The sequence below is a fragment of the Neolamprologus brichardi genome, chromosome 23 (genome assembly GCF_056152115.1).
Source record: "Neolamprologus brichardi isolate AB-2024 chromosome 23, ASM5615211v1, whole genome shotgun sequence".
Classification (NCBI taxonomy): domain Eukaryota; kingdom Metazoa; phylum Chordata; class Actinopteri; order Cichliformes; family Cichlidae; genus Neolamprologus; species Neolamprologus brichardi.
This window is the reverse complement of record NC_142125.1, coordinates 25,641,917-25,659,611: the sequence shown is the minus strand read 5'-3', so window position 1 is coordinate 25,659,611 and position 17,695 is coordinate 25,641,917. Positions and strand designations below refer to the sequence as shown.

The window sequence follows — 17,695 nt, the reverse complement described above, 5'->3', positions numbered from 1 at the left end:
ACCCCTGCCACGATTAAAAGCTCGCCCTCTTAGAGCGCACGCATGTCTGGTTAAAGTTTGATATTTCCCGTATTCTGTTACTTACTGATGGGTATTTAACTACTATTTTATACCATGCAACCTTCTAGTGACAGCAGAAAGTTCCCTTAAAATCATCAGCTGAGATTTCTTATGTTTTTTTAAGGTTAAAGGGAGTCTACTGGATGCGAAAACCCAAATGTAAATACACAGAAATGTAATCAAACTACAGTTTATTTACTTTAACTGGACTTCATGAGCTATTCTGCTTGCTATTTATAAAGCCACTTTATTGTATATACTCAGTGTTTTTTATACAGTGTCCTGTATTTTATTTAAATTTTAGACAGGCGAGGGAAGGTTATTAGGAAACCACTGCACTGTTTGAACAATGTAAATCTTAAAGTGGGACTATTCTGCTAACATCCATATTTTTATTCTTGGACCCTATTAGAGTAGCTATGCATGATTTGCAGTTCAAAATAATCCTAATTTGCCCTACATGCCCATCAATGATTCTTGCTGTGTGCTTATACTATGACTATAGCAGGTCATTTAGTCCACAGTACCTACTAAGACACACTCCGCTTTCCCAGTAACATGTTATGCATGTGGTAATCAAAGAAAAATTATAATATAAATAAATAAAAATAATATTTTTGTTTCCTTTTTGCACTGGAAACCTAGAAAACTGTTACTTCAGCCAGACTGTTATCTGAAACCAAAATGGGAAGTTAGATTGTTGTTTTTTTTCCTCAATATTAAACCAAAGTCATGTGACCTACTTCAATTTTATCAGATAAAACAACCCCGAAATTTTACTTTTTCCCCCCTCTTTAATTTCTCATGTTAGACAGATATTAGGCAGGCAAACCGGAAGCTGGAGTTAAGAGCAATGAATATTAAAATAATAACCAAAATAATAAGGAAACAAAGGAGGGAGGCAGGTGGATACACAAGTGTCATAGATAGGTTGATTTGGTGGGTAGGCAGGTGTGATGGTTGAAAAGATAGATAGGTAGCAATGTAAGAAGGTAAGTGGGCGGATAGACAGGTGTAGTGGTAATTACATGTGGTGGTTAGTTGATAGGTAGGAAGCCAGGGTGGCAGTGGGCAGGTAACTATTGGAATAATTGGTTGGTATGCAGAGTGGGTTGGTGGGTAGGGGGTCTGGTCGATTGCCTGGTAGGAGGGTAATTTGTTTGACTGATAGAGTCAATGATTGGGTGGCTAGCTGGTTGGGTAGTTAGGTAGGTAGTGTTGTCGATTGGTTGGTGGGTGGATAGGGAGAGAGAATAATTGGCAGGTTGGATGATGACTGAAGGTTGATTGGTTGTTTGATGTTCAACCTTTCAACTAAAGCCACGTCCAGCCACAATAAATGGCAGTTTAACACACAGCTGACCACACAAAAGCAGTAAAACTCATGTATTTGTTCAGCATATCTTTAAAATGCTTTTTTAACCCCCCCCCCCCCCGTAAATGTTTCCTGCTTACCTGTCGTAGCAGTTGACATCATCCAACCAGCATCCCTGCTTGACAATCTCCACGGTCCCGGAGACATTTTTCCATGTGGCGAAACAGTGCCGCCTCTTGTCTTTCTCGCCATAGCAGGGTTCGATGCCGCTGCGGTTAGTCCGCTCCTTCTCCCAGCTGGAGTTGTAGTAGGCGCACTCCTGCGTCTCTGAGCGTCCCAGGATGGCGCCTGGAGAGGACAAAGAGGTTATTCTTTAATTTCTTTCATTTTAATTTGAAGGAGAGCATTGTTGACTCTTGCAGGGGAAGATAAATTACTCTATCAAACATGTTGTCAGGTGAAGTCTCAAACACTCATGAAAGAAGCCTTTGAATGAGGAAATTTACAACCGCTGTGGCTGCGAGGTGTAAGAGTTGCTCTCCTTCCTTGTCACCAACAAAGAAGATAATTTAGCTGTGTATCAATAACTGGTGGAAGGACATTTCTTTACAGCCTCCACATATAAAATGAAGTGAAGTCATAAAACATTTCTCAATAATAAAAATTCACTTCTCTGGTACTTTTCTATGTGGACTCCCAGAATGCCTCAGAATCAATACACCAATGAAAAATAAAAGCTTTAAAAAAATAAAAATAAAAAAGGCAGTTACTGGAGGAACAAAAAAACAAAAGTTCCTGTCCACAAACAAAAGCAGAGCAGGGACGATCGACTTCTCTCCCCGCCAAAATAAAAGGGACTCTGATTTCCTGCAGATGAAGCCTGCAGGCAGCAAACTGATATCCAGGGAAATAACTGCGTGACAGCTTGTCAGTTTAGCATTGCTGCCGCTGCCTCTCATCACCTGTCAGAGACTTAGTCCAGTTTAGACTGCTGACAAGTCTGAGGATAGTCAGCCGCTGTTTGCCTGCTTCCTGGCGCTGCAAGCTAAACAGCCCAGACACACAGGAAACAAAGATTACTTCCCACATTATTTGGTTTGTGCTGCTACAAAGTGAAATAAAGAAATTTTGACTCTTAGTCCTCTAAATCCAGTTTTTAAGCCATGAAATGAAACTGAAAGAGTTTCTGAGCTCCTTTATGCTAAATCTCCTTTTTGTTTTACGCATTTCTGTTGAATTCTACCTTCCACAGCCAGCTTTCTGCTATTTGCTGTCGAGATGTAGCAAAAAAACAAAAATCTTTGCTAGAGTTACCCAATGGCCACTGATTGCAAATATATTTGCTGAGGTGTATATGCCTTATATGCTCTGTTTCCCTGTATCTTTGCATATGTGCTTGCACCCATTTCGTATTTTCCTAGCAAAATATAAAGAAATTAGGGGTGTCAAGCCCTCTATACTGCTGCTTTGTACTACAGTACTTGACGCTGATTGTACAAAGCCAGGTTTCCATGGTACAACATTCGCAAGTCTATTAATCAGGTTGTATGTGTGCGCTTATACACCACTCTGCATTTAATCATTAGTCATTATTAAGCTTTAGCTCTCTTCCACAGTGTGTCTTTGTCCTGTCCCCCTCCTCATCCCCAGCCAGTCGTGGCAGATAGCTGCCCCTCCCTGAGCCTGGTTTTGCTGATGGTTTCTTCCTGTTAAAAAGGAGTTTTTCATTCCCACTGTTGCCAGGTGCTTGTTCAAGGGGGGTCATCTGATTGTTGGGGTTTTCTCTGTGTTATTGGAGGGTCTCCACCTTAAAATGTAAAGCACCTTGAGGCAATCAGTGTTGCCTCAATCAATTGGTAATCTTGTAAGCTTTTATATATAGGATTCATATTGATGAAAATCTTTGTCAGACCACAATACAACAGATAAATACAATTTCAAAAACATGGAAATGGTGTGCGCTGTCAAAAGGCTCTGAGCTACCTCAGTCTGTTTATATAAGTCAATTAAAGCTATTAAAATGAGGCACTGGTATCCAACTCTGGAGTCAACATTCAGCAGATATACAAATGATATGTGGCTTCTTTTTTGTTGCTGCTAAATGTGCAATTAGTAAGATTTGTGGCCTTTCGGATGAAGAGTGAGAAAAGCCACTAAAGTAGAGGCTGTTAGCTGGACATTTTTTAACAAACAGGATTTGTTATTTATCTCTTTATACCTGTTTAATTCACTCTTAATTGTCTGTTTTTTGTTTTTGTTAAATTGTTCCACCCTTGCAGGATTTGCGCTCTTGACCTAATTGCCTTTTGTTTATTGCTGCTTTTAATGTCTCAAAAGCACACTGTAATTTAAGAAAAAAGAGGACAAATAGAAAATAATGTTCCAATTTATGGGATCATTATCCGCTCTCCTCTGCCAGTGAAATCACGTCGCAAAGGAGAAGAGTCCTGACCGTGTCTGCAGTCACAGTAGCTTTCAGAAATTAGAGCTTAGCTTGAGGTTAACTTTAGAAATATCATGTATTTTTCAATAAAATGGCTGCTTAAGTAAAGCCAGTTAATGCCAGCCGGGTCCCCCAGAAGCGTCGCAGGTCTCTTTTCAACGACATTAACAGCTGCAGATGGAAGTGAGAGGAGAATGGCTACTTTACTGGCAGGCGAGGTCACGCTGCCTCTTAGCAGCACCGACAGCATTTTCTCTCTCGTCAAATCCATTTCCCATGAAGCCCCAAACTATTTCACAGCAACAGGTGCAACTGTGAAGTGCTGTCTGGGTGATTGAGAGGAAATGGCTCAAGTAAAGAGGGAGTGAGAGGAGATAAATAGTTGGGGCTGCTGAATGAGCAAAGCTGAAATAATTGGTTCTCAAAAAAAAAAACTAAACAACTGTATTTTTCTATATGGTAGCTAATGTTACCAGCAACTTTTACGGCAAGCAATTTTAATGCATGTCCATGAGTTACATAGAAGTACAATTCAATTCTTTTTGGGAAGGCTTTCCACAAAGACGAGGTTTAGGAGGGTGCTTATGAGAATCTTTGACCGTTCTTCCAGAAGCGCATTTGTGAGGTCAGACATTGTTGGGTGAGAAGTCCTGGCTCACAGTCTCCACTCTAATTCATCTCAAAGGTGTTCTACCTGGTTGAGGTCAGGACTCTGTGCAGGCCAGTCAAGTTCTTCGACACCAAACTCGCTCATCCATGTCTTTATGGACCTTGCTTTGTGCACCACAAAGTTGGGAGCATAAAATTGTCTAAAATGTCTTGGTATGCTGAAGCATTAGTGCATGAGTTGCTTTCACTGAAACTAAGAGGCCGAGCCCAACTGCTGAAAAACAACCCCACACCACAATCCCCCTCCAACAAACTTTACACTTTGCACAAAGCAGTCAATATCGTTTAGTACCGTTCCCCTGGCAACTGCCAAACCTGAACCCGTCCATTGGAATGTCGGATGGAGAAGTGTGATTGATCACTCCAGAGAATGTGTCTCCACTGCTCTACAGTCCAGTGGCAGCATGCTTTACACCACTGCATCCGATGCGTTGCGCTGTGCTTGGTGATGTAAGGCTGCACCTGCACCTGCCATGAAAACACATTCCACGAAACTCTCTACGCACCAGTTCTAAGCTAATCTGAAGGCTGCATGAATTTGGAGATCTGCAGTGATCGAGTTGGCGACCAGAACACCTGCTGACCCCACTCTGTGATTTTAGGTAGGCTTTGTTATAGTATTGTTGTTGTTATAGCACTAATAGTGGCCTGTGGAACATCTAGTAATGAAGAAATTTCATGGCTGGACTTTTTTCACATGTGGTATCCTATCACGGTACCACGCTGCAATTCATTGAGCTTCTGGGAGCTACTGATGTGGATGGATGAGTGAATACTTTTGGCAATACAGTGTAAGTTGGTGTTGGATTATATAAAGCAATTCTCCAGCTGCACAGTCCAACAATAAATGACTTTAAGATACATCAATACGTTTCCATGACTTAGAGGATGTTAGTTTGATGTTGTGTTACATAAGGCATTTATTCTGTAGAGTGGGCTATTGTTTCCATTTATGGCCCCCACTCCACTCCTCATTCATCCATTCACACACTCATTTATACAAGAACCTATATTTTAACCTAACATTCACACACTCACACTCTGACAGATGCATCCCAGGCAACTCGAGGGCCAGTATCTTGCTTAAGGATACTTTGACATACATGGAAATCTAAACACAAGTCTGCTGATTGGTAGATGACTACTGTAACAACAATAACAATGTTTTTAAATTGTTGCAACATCTATCTGTGAGTCTCTGATTCGATGACATGATGGTACAGTTATGTCTTCGGCCTTGCCGTGATGGTGCAAAAGCTGCACAACTGGGAGAAATGGCTTGGGACAGTGCATGTGAAGTCAACTTTGTTGTCCAGTGCCGTTCCTCCGGCACCAGACAGTTAGTATAACAAAGAACTATATCCTTTTTTATTTTGCCTATGGTTGCCTGTCCACCACTATTCATTTAGCGTTGGGTTCACTTTCAAATTAGGCTTTTAAAACTGTTCTAATCATTCCATGGTGCAAGGAAAACAGGCAGCGGTAGACCATCGACTCCTGTGTTCTTAATAGTAAAATTACTACTTTTGTTAGTATAGCCCAGAGAGCAATAAAATGGCTTCAGCTCCCCGTGGAAAAGTAAAACTGAGAAAATGGCCTAAAAACAGCACACACCTGAACTCAGGGCGATTTCTTAAAATTTATTTATTTTTTTTACTTTCAACCAATGAACCACAGGCGTTTCTGTACAAAACGACTTCAAAGAAACCAAACTATCCCAGCTTACCCAAAGAAACAGTCGTTATTGTAAATGTGTCTTTAGGAGTAAAATTGCTGTTTTTGTCAATGGAGTCTGGTGGCTGCTTCCAACAGCAATTAACACAAACATCAGAATTTAGTTTCCTGCGAACTGCTGCAGCTCTTTTACTGTATCCTGACCTCAGTTTGTTCTCAAAGGTTGCTTTGACAAAAAACAGAACATTCAGAGAAAATGCCAAGATGTACACTGCGTACTGCCTTTCAGCCTTAACCCCCCCCCCCCCCCCCCAAAAAAAAAAAAAACCCAAAAAAACCCCACAAGCACAGGAAAAATAAGTATGCACTATGCTAATGTGTAATGATGCAAAGGAAAAAAAGTACAGTGGAATAAAGTCACGGATATGTGACTGTACAGGGGGGAAAAGGAATTTGCCCTAACGTGCATTATAGCAGAAATAACGCCACGGGGAAGATTACCTCATCTGACGTGTGGTTTATGTGGTCTTCATTTTCCCTCCCAACCCTCCAACTCCTCCCACAAATAAACACATTTAAAACTTTCTAGGTTTGTATCTGTGTGCATTTCACTCCTTTTCAAGATAATAAAAAAAAAACCTACTCGACTGCAGCGATCGTGCCAAATTAAGGTAAACAAGAGTGGTAAATGTCGATGCTTGAGCTGGCCAAATTAACAACTTTTTTTTTCTTCCCCCTGAAAACACAAACTCCTGCCAAGACACCCTTCAGCAAAACATTCACATCTGCAGTGGGGATTATACGTGACAAAGAGTTGTTGAAAAGCCTGGTTTTCCTGTCACAGCCATTATACATTTGCATAAAACACAGCAAAAGAAAAACTCCCTTCAGACATCCCATCATGCCTTTAGGTTGTTGTTTGGTTGCAGTTGGGTTCCAAGCCACATCTGGAGGTTGAGGGGAAAAGAAAAAAAAAGGAAAGGAAATTTGTTTTCTTTGACCGGCGAAGAATGATGAACCAAAAACCAACCAAAAAAATAAATAAATAAAGGTGGGAAGACCAGATTTTCCAAAGCGCGGATTCCCTGAAGGCAGTGACAGATAAGGAAGGCGAGTTGATGCTTTCCCTGAAAGATCCTATCCTCGAATAACCTATGTTACGCATGCGTCTAAATACGAGTGGCAAAATCCCTGGTGGTGTTTTGCTACACTTATCCACTCCAATCAGCCCTTTAGCAGTTTAAGTGTTCACTGTATGGCGCCTGCTTTCTATTATTTCTCTGCTTCCTAGATGGGGATGAATGCACCGCTCCCCTCACTGGCCTCTCGTGGGAGCTGAAGGCGCTAATGATGGAGAGGTACGCCGAGGTAAAGCGGAAGGTTAGCTCATTAGCCACTTCTGGTGCGACTGCATTAGCTGTGCTAGCGCTGATCCCCCGTGGACGTCACGTCGCGGTGCTTGGAAAATGCCGTTTCTATCAAGCATGGTATGGTTTCCAGTGAGTGCAGGCGGCCTGATAAGCAACTTCATTACAAGGAAGTCTTAATAAAACAAGCATTCAGCACAGAGCAAACATTGTTGCATACTTGTGCACTCCAGTTGGATAAATAAAGCCCAGAAGAGTAAAAAAAATATGGCTCACAAGTTTGAGATAAGGTTGATTTGTGAGACCAAACACCAATCTATCCGCTATCTTGCCGTTTATGGCAAAGAGAAGCTTAAACAACTCATGTTTTGACTTTATCTTTTTCGAAAATGGCTAAAATGATAATGATGTTGCTCCAGCTGTGAGACCAACTGTTTTTTGACCAAATCTGTGGTGCTTGCCATCTATTCTTTACACTGTCAATCTGAATATCGAACCTTAAGGGCTTAGAGTGCATAATAAGGGTGTAACATCTGCTACACTACGCTAGGTTCGGTATCTAAAGCCAAAGTGTCAGCAGTCTATTTGTGTTGACGTGCTGGAACAAAAACTCTTGGTAGAGCTTAAGCTCCACCAAGAGGGCTTTGTTGTTTTCCATCAGCGACAGTATGTTAGCGGGGACCGTTCAAGTGGATAAACACAAAAACTAAGGTAAAAGTGGTCATAGAACACTTTTACTCACTATGGAAGCTCCTGGGCTTGGGATCAGCACTGGGGCGTCCGGTTTCAAACTGGAGCACTTTCATCTATAAGGTGGCCACTGGGAACACCATGCAGCAAGTGGTTCTTAACCCTTTAAGACCTACCATAGAACCAAGTCCGCCAGAGCTTATATTATATTTTTACATGCTGTAGTGCCATTTTTGGGAGAATTTCAAGTTGCTATACATCAATACAACCATTACAGCCTAGATTTTAATAATATGTCTGAATTAAGTGCATAGTGATTACATAAATTGCAAAAAAGTGCAATAAACTACAAAAAAATAGAAAATCGTTTTTGTTTTTTTAACATATATTTCTAGTTAGGGAAATTTAAGAGGCTTATCCCTCAAAACTGTAAATACAAAAAAGTTGCACAAAATAGTTTCCCACCACAGGAAATTTATTTTGAGTGTCTTCATAGTTTTATTTTTGAAATACACCAATTTTTATATACTGCAGGAAAAACGAAAATAAATATTATAGTGCAAATTTGCAAAAAAGCAGCATATGCATCAAAATAAACTATTTCCAGCAGTGCAATATGAGTCCTAAGCATCCCAGAAACGACACAGAAAGTCATAAAGTCAAACATAACTTTTAAAAACACCAGTATAGGCTCATTGAGGCCCGGACGGTAAAAAACTACATTTCCGCAAAAATGACGTCACTTCCGGTTTTGGGCAGGTCATGGCGGACATGCGATAGTTCACGCTGATGGACGTAGGAAGTGTTACAAACAGCTGATCGGATTGGCAAAGCGTGTTTCTGGAATATTATGTTTTTGTTGCTGCAAGCGCTTTTTATGCAGTTTTTGCAAAGCTATATGTGGAAGGAAACTGTGACCGAGGACAAGCTGATGGCATAAGATGTAAGTACAACTCCTCAGGTTTCATATGCAAAAAAAATTATTGCGCTAGCTCACGTGGTTGCAGAGCTACCGGGATTTAAAAATAGTTATGCAAAACAGAGCGTGCCCGCTCTGACCGGTTTTAAAGGGTTAAACCAGTGGGGATAACACTGGAACTGTGCTAACAATGCATTGGTAGAAAAACGGCAATATTGTGCGTCTTCAAGTGACACAACAAGGGCAAATCTCGAGTTCAACTTCTCTCATTTTTGAGGTGAGCTACTTAAATGGATACCAATGAGATCCAAGGATACTGCTGACTGATAGGGATGGTCAATATGTTAGGGTCTTCCTGTAACCCAAGCAACCGAGCTCCAAATGTAATTTTAAATAGCCTTATATGTGGACAGGGCTTTATTGAAAGTTTACTGGCAGCATCTGAGTGCTTTAATTATGATCAATATTACACTTTGTTCATATATTTTAAAGCATTATTTTTGATTTTGTTATTTATTTTTTAAAAAGGGACACTCAAGATTTGTTATATGTAGTCATGCCAGCTTTTCCCTTCATAGTGTGAATCTTTTTCACCCCATTGTCCCCAAGGACAATGAGGTGAAATTTCCACCGTGAAGCCTGAACCACGCCAGATTTTTTTTTTTTAATTTTTAGGTTTTAGTTAACCTTTGACAAATTTAAAAAAAGAAAAGAAATTACATATCAATTTGCATATATGAGTTTTCATTTGTAATATTTTTGCTATATCTGGTATTTTTACGCAACTTATTGCTGACAGTTTTTCTTAAACAAAAGCAAATAAAAGGGTTAGGGTTTAAAAAAAAATATCAATGATGATGTAGAGGTGTTAAAAACTTATGTATTGAAACTGGGGTGCTGCACCTACATCAGCACCTCACCTCATGATTTCTTACAGTGTTTTTTTTTTCCTTTTGTTTCCAGCCAGATGATGAGCCTGGTGTCAATGTAGGTAAAAAAACAACAAAAACAAAACATGGAGACCTTTCAGATAGTACAGCTGATTTTGAGCAGCCACCTATCCCACATGGTGACTTTTTTTAGTTAATCCAAAAATATACTTTTGGTTTTCTCGAGTGAATGATCAGATCACATGTCCGTGGTGCCAATGGGTGCTTCTGTTTTTCCACATCACCAAGATTAAACTCGCAGAAAGTACTAAACCTTTGATACTGCTGCTCAAACTTGGAATGAGTTTAAAGTTGATTTGTGTGTCTATGAAGTTACGAGGGCTCAAAATGCTCAAATTTAACAGGGACCAAATTTCAACTCAACTGTATGTACTTCAAAGGCCTGTAACCCAGAAAGTATTCTTAGTATAGAGGCAAAATTTGCATGACTTCATTAAATATACTACAGTAATTAGTCTAAAAACAAAAAAGGAACTCATCTGATTCTGAGGGGTCATGGCGTATCTGATTTAAATGAATTATTTCTTAAGATGTTAGCTCCCATGAAACACGTCAACAGCTTCATTCAGGTATTACAGTGTGCCTCAAAGAGCTGCGAGCTATGTGAACTGCAAATACAGCGCTGAGTTGTAAATACAGCCGTTAAGAGCTCAAATCAATCACTCCTCTGAAATGAGGTGACAGTACAGGCCGGCTGCCTATAGCGCTGTGCGCCAAAGGTGGCCAAGAGAGCTGCCGGGTAGCATGGCGGATGTGAAGGATATAAAGCAGAGAAATCAATCTTCTGACTAAGTTGCAGCTCAGAGTTCACTAAAGTGGATAATGTCACCGAGCGATTGTGCAAGGACATACAATAATAGGGCTTCCACCCACAAACACACATGCTGGCAATAAAGAGATGCCGTCCTCAAAGATATCTCACGTGTGGAAATGTCAAACACAAGCGGCACGGGCTCACTTTGTTTACCCGTGATGAGGTCGGTCGGACTACAGACGCTCTTAATGCAAGGCTGCTTTCTTTGCGATGACGCTGGTAACGTATATTTAATTCATTACGAAGTAAATGAAAGTGTCAAGGTGTCGAGATAAATGAACCAAAACACAGGAAACAAAAAGAGTAAAAGCAAAGTAATGAACGGAGGAGGGAAAATTAAGCAGCTAAAAGCAGCGGTGTGCTATTTAGCCTTAATCAACATGCCTGGCTAATTGATAGTAATGGTTGTCAGGGAGGTTATGCTGGAAGGTAAGCTCACGGCGGGGTAAACAGGAAAAGAAAAGCATCCATTTACACTTCATATGGAGTCCATGCATCAGCTCATCCTTGGAACACTTTTTGTGACGTTTAATTGGTCATCCCCATCAAAAAAAAGGAAAACAAAAACAACACTACTTCCTTCCTACTTTCACACTCTCCTCTCTTTTTGTGAGCACAAGTGACCACAGTGGATTTTACTCGGGCGCTTCCATCCGTACGAGAGATTTATCAAGGTTAACCGTGACCTACTTTAGCAGCGGACATTTCAGTAAAATGTCTAAACACCTCGACCTACTTCTCAATTCACTGGGGGCTATTCTCCTCACCCCTCGCTACAGCTGGCTGCTAGTGGTTATTCCAAAATTTTATCCCATCCCCACAGCAATTAAGCTCCCTGTTATTAAAGAACTATAAAACTGGCGAGAAATAAACTAAGGATGCAAATATTCCTGCAAAGAACCCTGCAAACAGAGAGAGCGTAATAAGAGGATGGAAAAGATGTCAAACTTGGCAGAGACGCCGCGACTTGAGGAGATTACTGATCATCTGTAGTCCGCATTGAGAATTCAATCTTTTTTTGTCAGGAGGCCAAAAGGTCACTTTAGGCGCACACAAATGAGAGACATTGAGTTTGAGAGTTGCAGCAGGAAGATGCAGAAGGCAATGAGAAAACGTATAACCACGTGTAAGTAAATCATATTTATAAGAAAAGGCTCCACAGGTGGCTGTTCAACATGGTAAAATGGACCAGTTTTAATGACTCAGTCAATCTAGTTCTGAATTAAAATGAATCCAATAAAATGCACTTTTGTGCCTGAAGCAATGCAAATGTGAGAAATTGAGATACCGTCATGTACGGCTGAGCAGTAATTACACTCTAATTTGATCTTATTTTACAAGCATAACTCCCTGTTTCTTTACTTCAAAAAGCTGGTCACTGATCCCCTGGCAATCTCCTCTTACTAGAGAAAAATGTATGTTCCTCAAGTGGTTGATGAGTGGTTGCTGGAGGTTGCAGGGATTGATAAGGTCCTAGTGACCAAAGCAACAGCAAGAAGATTTCGGGTGTGCCATTGTTTATGTCATTGGTTGCCTATTATGTGAATGAAAGGCCCCAACAACTCCAGTATACCACCTTTGCAACCAATTCCACATATCGACAGTTGTACTTCCCGCAAGCACTGGCCAAACAGTTGGAAAATAAAAAATTCCTCAGAACACGCAGTTTGTTGCTGACCAGTCTCTAGGCCTGTATGACTTGGGCTTTACTGTTTAGTTAGGCTTCAGTCAAGACCCATCTACAGGGTTTAGTTCCTAATTAGACAACCTTATGGTCTCCACGATATGCAACTTTATTTAATTGTTTGACAGAATCTACAGATGCATTGGGATATACTTTATGAGACTGTAACTGTAACTTTTCTGCCAGAGAGATTACAAATGTCCCAGGCCAGACGACAAACACAACTGAACAGCCTGTATTTTCCAGGAATTCAGTCCTTCCAGTTTCTGATTTATCAACAATCAACTATTTTTGCTGGATGCCGACTTATTGTTTAGCAGCAGAAGTTGAGCCAGACTCCACATTTTTGCTGGATGACTGATTTTTTTCTTTTTCATTGAAATCAATGAGAAGGCTGCATTCTTCGAAATGATCTGCTGTTGTTGCTCAGAACATAACCTCCGGAGCATTAACTTTTTACAGGAACAGTTGTGAAACACGTTAAAAAGGTTTTAACCTTGTATTTCCTCTCCTTTTACTGCACGTTGTTACTCAACTGGCTCCCCAGATGTCCAGAGAGGGATACATAGGATCCCGAGAACTGGCACATATCTCTTTATTAGCAAAGCGAGATAGTTCTGGTGCAATCAGTCGCCAGGCCAGCGAGGTGCATGCTGGGTGGGAAATGACCACCAACCACCTGCCAAATGTTAGAGAAATTTCGACTGAGCCACTCTGGCAGGAAGCCAGCCAACGCCCGGAGGTTTTTTGTTCTCTCTGCCGGCTGGTGAAACCCATGAAGTGTTTGATTAATTTAAAGTCCTTGAGCTTGCGTGGCAGGAGGCCTTTTTGTCCCTCTGAGTTTGAAGAGCAACACTTACAGTTTAAAGAAAAAAGGCAAGGGAAAAACAACAACAACATCTGCCAAACGGGCCACATTTCAGCCTCACAGTTTGGAAAACATGCCACTACTTCATAAAAATGAATGTATATTTGGCTCCTTGCCGCTGCCAGTTGTGTTAACACCACAATGATTCAACCTATATCGTGGCGGAGGACGTGTAATCTCTGGGTCGTGGAGGGCAGAAATATGGCAAAAAACAACAAAAAAAACAAAGAAACCTGGGACCTGAGCTTGTCATCAGTGGACAATAACGGCGTTTAAATGTGACATTTCAGACTCAAGAACAGCCCATCCGAGCGTTTTCTGCCTGACGACTGTTGTTGAGGAATACAGGAACTAATATCCAATTTCCTGTGTGCGAGGCCCTGGTCACAGGGGCAGGCTGTGCTGCACTCTTGCTCTGCAGCCTCATAATGAAGTGGCATTTTGGCGGGCCGGGCCTGCGCTCAGCACTGCGTGCACTGAAGTAGGTAAACAACTCATTCATCAAGGCTTTTTTTGTGTGCCTGCCAGCAGCGGGGATTGTTCGTTATGATGGAATTTGTTCTAAGGATCAACTTATCATCTGCGTCCGCAGCCCAGATGAAATAGATTGGAGGTGATGTATGGGCGTTTGGGGCGCTGGTTTGTGTGGGAATCAGCCCGACCCGCAATGTAAAAAAAAGAAAAGAAAAAAGAAACTCAGCATGAGCGATGGGCTTTGAATAAAGACGTTTGGGCTGAGACCACAGGTCAAAACGCCGTCTGCAGAGCTGGCCTCTTGGCTTCCCGGCAATGCTCTTTTTTTGCTCCTGATGCAACCTGACACTCCTCTCCCTCCCAAGATAACTGACTCAAGACACGACTAAATGCAGCTTTTACATGTCGGAGAAAAAACTTCTAATCGTGAGCGGTGTTGAACACTCTGCCGCGAAAAGCCATGCACGTGGAGCAGAGGCAGTTCCAAAGTTGTGCAGCAGAGCAGTGAAATAAGCAGGGAGCACAACGAGTGCCAGTCCAGTTTAGACATGCACACAGAGAAATAAACAGAATTGACATGACTTCGAGGTCGCGTTGGGTTCAGGCAGAAAAGGTTTTATAAGCCGTCAGGTCTTGTTTTGAGCTGCAGCTCTTCCTCTGATGGTACTTTATCAAATAGGTATCTTTTATGACTACGTTAATAGAGGAAAAACAAAAAAGTCCACATGGAAAATGAGTGAGTGTATAGCTATGATGCTGAGACGATTTGCTGTCAGATTGTGGCACATGGCAAGGGTGTAAAACCGATTCAGTTGCAGTTGTTAAACAGCTTGAATGTGTTTTTAAAAGTGTGTATCAGCCCTGAAAGAACCCTCTGTACTAATGAATTTATGATGGCTCAAAAATGCACACGCACAAAATTTCTACTCACCAGCCCCATGTACTTCCAGGACCTCTAGTCATTATTTGAAGGTAAAATTTTGCATGATTTTATTAAATATAGTAAGGTTATTGTTTAAAAAATCCAGGTGACTCTAGTGGGAACTTTTCACAGACTATTTGACCTACTTTATATTAAAAGACCCTTATTTTCCAATCTCCTGTTACAACGCCATATCTCGGTTTTTGGAACGTGGCCCACTCGATGGGCGAGACTGGACTTGAAGGCACGAGCGTACCATCGTGTCGGTGTTGGTGGCATCATTTAGGTGACGTAATCAGTCCAGGAGCTCATATTAAAGAGAGAGAGATACTGCAACAGCCTTAAAAAAACATCACAACTCACTGAGAAAAAATTAAAACTCATTGCATTGTTTCCTAATTTCAACTCTTTTTCAAGTGCCAAGGTCATTGTAGTTAACCCAAACTAAGATAATAATCAAAAAGAGTAAAAGTAACACTGAAACGAATAAAAACTAAACTGATTAAAAAAAAAAAAAAAAAAGTCAAAATGAAACAAAAATAAAACCTGTGCTAACTCAGTTAAGCACCACTATAAGTGGCTATGGAGGACACAACAACAATAACAAGCTCAGTTTCAGACAGTTTTTTTTCTACCCTCGGATCTCTGAGGTCAGAGAGGGGGACCATGAAGCCCCGCCTGCTTGACTTTCAAACCTTTTCACGACGAGCAGCCAATAAGAGGAAAGACTGCTTTAAAGGGGTTGCAGGAGCTACACTCAGGAGTTGCACAGAGATAAAGAAGGATCATTTTTTAACTTTGAATCATGCAAAGCAACTGTAGCAGTTAAAAGTGAAAATATCAAGTCTGAGTTTGACAGTCTCAGTTTGACCAAATGTTGTGCTTTCCTCCTTTTTTCTGCCTGAACAAATGTTATTATTTTTATTATATTATCATTATATTATTTCCAAAATGTAACTAAAACAACTTAAAATTACAGTAATGGAAATGCAAAGTCCCTAATAATCATAAATAGCCCACTGCAGAGTAGTCGCATGTAGTAAAGACTTGTAAAGATCCTTGTAGGCTCAGCTGTACTTAACAAGTAGTTCATGGCTCCTTTGATTTGATAGTAAAGGTTGCTGAACCGTGGTCTTGGGGTGGAAGTAGAGCCATCAAAAATCCTGAGTCTGAGACCTTATCTGCTGAGCAAAATAAAAAAAAACAAAAAAAACAAACAAACAAGTACCTGAACAAACTAAACGTAGTGCTACTTCTCCATATCCACCATCCCATCTTTCTCCCTGACTCCAAAAACGTGGGCACTGCCAGTTAGAAATGCATCCCACCGCCTGCCTCTGGGGCAGCTCCTGGTCGGCTCGGATAAAGATTTTTTCCACCATTTATAGCCGCTCCACTATCACAGGCATTAGGCAGCAGGGGCGGCATGGGAGACCATCGTCCCACGGTGAGGTTACCACCTCACAGTATGGATATTATGCACAATTTCAGAGCCCTGGCAGCAGAGTGTTTTATTTATTTATTTATAAAAAAAACAAAAAAAAAACACTGTACAAAGTGTGATGAGCCACTGCTAATGGAGCTGCTTCATGAGATTTCCTGTGCTGATTTTTAACCTCAAATAGGTGACAATTGCAGAAATGACAGGAAAGATGACGAGCTTTGTTCTTTGCATGTGAAATTATGTCAAATTAGAGAAGCTGGGAAGGAAAGTTATATAATTGCATTCATTTAATTTCCAGCAGCAGCAGGAGCGGCAGCGGTTGAATAAATAGGGAGGTGAATGTCTGGTCTTTGCATAAAACCGCTCTTTTACTTATTTATTTTACAGTAGACAGTAATTTTACAGAGATCTTGCTGGAGACCTGTGTTAATGCTCAATCAGATGGTGTCGTGACACGGCAGGGGTGGTTGGGTTGGCTCGGGCGAGCCGGTCACAAAGACCGCACTCTTTCCACGGTTGGGGAGGAGGGGGAGGGCATTAAAAACCACCGCACTCAGCAACTGAATCCAATCCCTTTAATCCTCGCTGGTATGCCCGAGCCCGGCAGTCTCTGCCTCAATTAGCGCTGATGGAGTCCGCCGTCGGACAGGTCAGGGGAGCACCTGGGTCTCCTTAGCTTTGAGTGGTGGCAGGCTGTAGGAGCAAATACCAGTGCGGCAGCCCCAGTGTCTCTTGTGCGGTCAGCCTCTGCGTGCCGTACATTCTTTACAGGACGAGCAATTTAAAAGTGCCTTGTTATCTCTCTGCAGAAGGATCTGCCAAAGTCCCCACCTCACCCCACCAGCCTGCTGCTCCCCTCCGATCCCCCACCCTCTCTGTGCTTGAAATGTTTGGATTTATTTGAAGGGTATGTTAAGTGCCACTTGGGCTTAAAGCTGAACTGCTTATTGAGTTTGCAGTGATGCTGCAATATCGGCAAGCCTGCAAGCACGGGCGTTTCAATTCATTTCTATAAAACAAGCAATCAATGAGCGAAGACTAGAGGAGGGGGGAGAGGCAGGAGGCAGAAGAGCCATTGCACATATTATTTATTTATATATTTATAAACTGTATATTTATATACAGTTTAGTTTTTATTACTTTCATATACATACGTACACGTATACATACGTATACGTGTACGTATATGTATGTTTACGTACGTGTGTGTGTATATATATATATATATATATACACATACATATACATACATACATATATATATATATATATATATATATATGTGTATGTATGTATGTATGTATGTGTGTGTACGTATACACATATACATACATATATACACGTATACACATATACACACATATATATATACACGTATACACACATATATATATACACGTAT

The 17,695-nt window shown here is 41.1% G+C and overlaps 1 protein-coding gene across 2 annotated transcripts in view; it reads right to left on the bottom strand.

Moving 5' to 3' along the window:
* LOC102784913 (activin receptor type-2A) overlaps nucleotides 1-17,695 on the bottom strand; it is an 81,966-nt gene that overhangs the window by 45,190 nt on the left and 19,081 nt on the right. For both annotated transcript variants that reach the window (XM_006792846.3, XM_006792847.3), the window contains exon 2: nucleotides 1,516-1,723. In XM_006792846.3, the coding sequence (XP_006792909.1) occupies nucleotides 1,516-1,723 (208 nt within the window). The remainder of the gene's footprint in view (nucleotides 1-1,515; nucleotides 1,724-17,695) is intronic.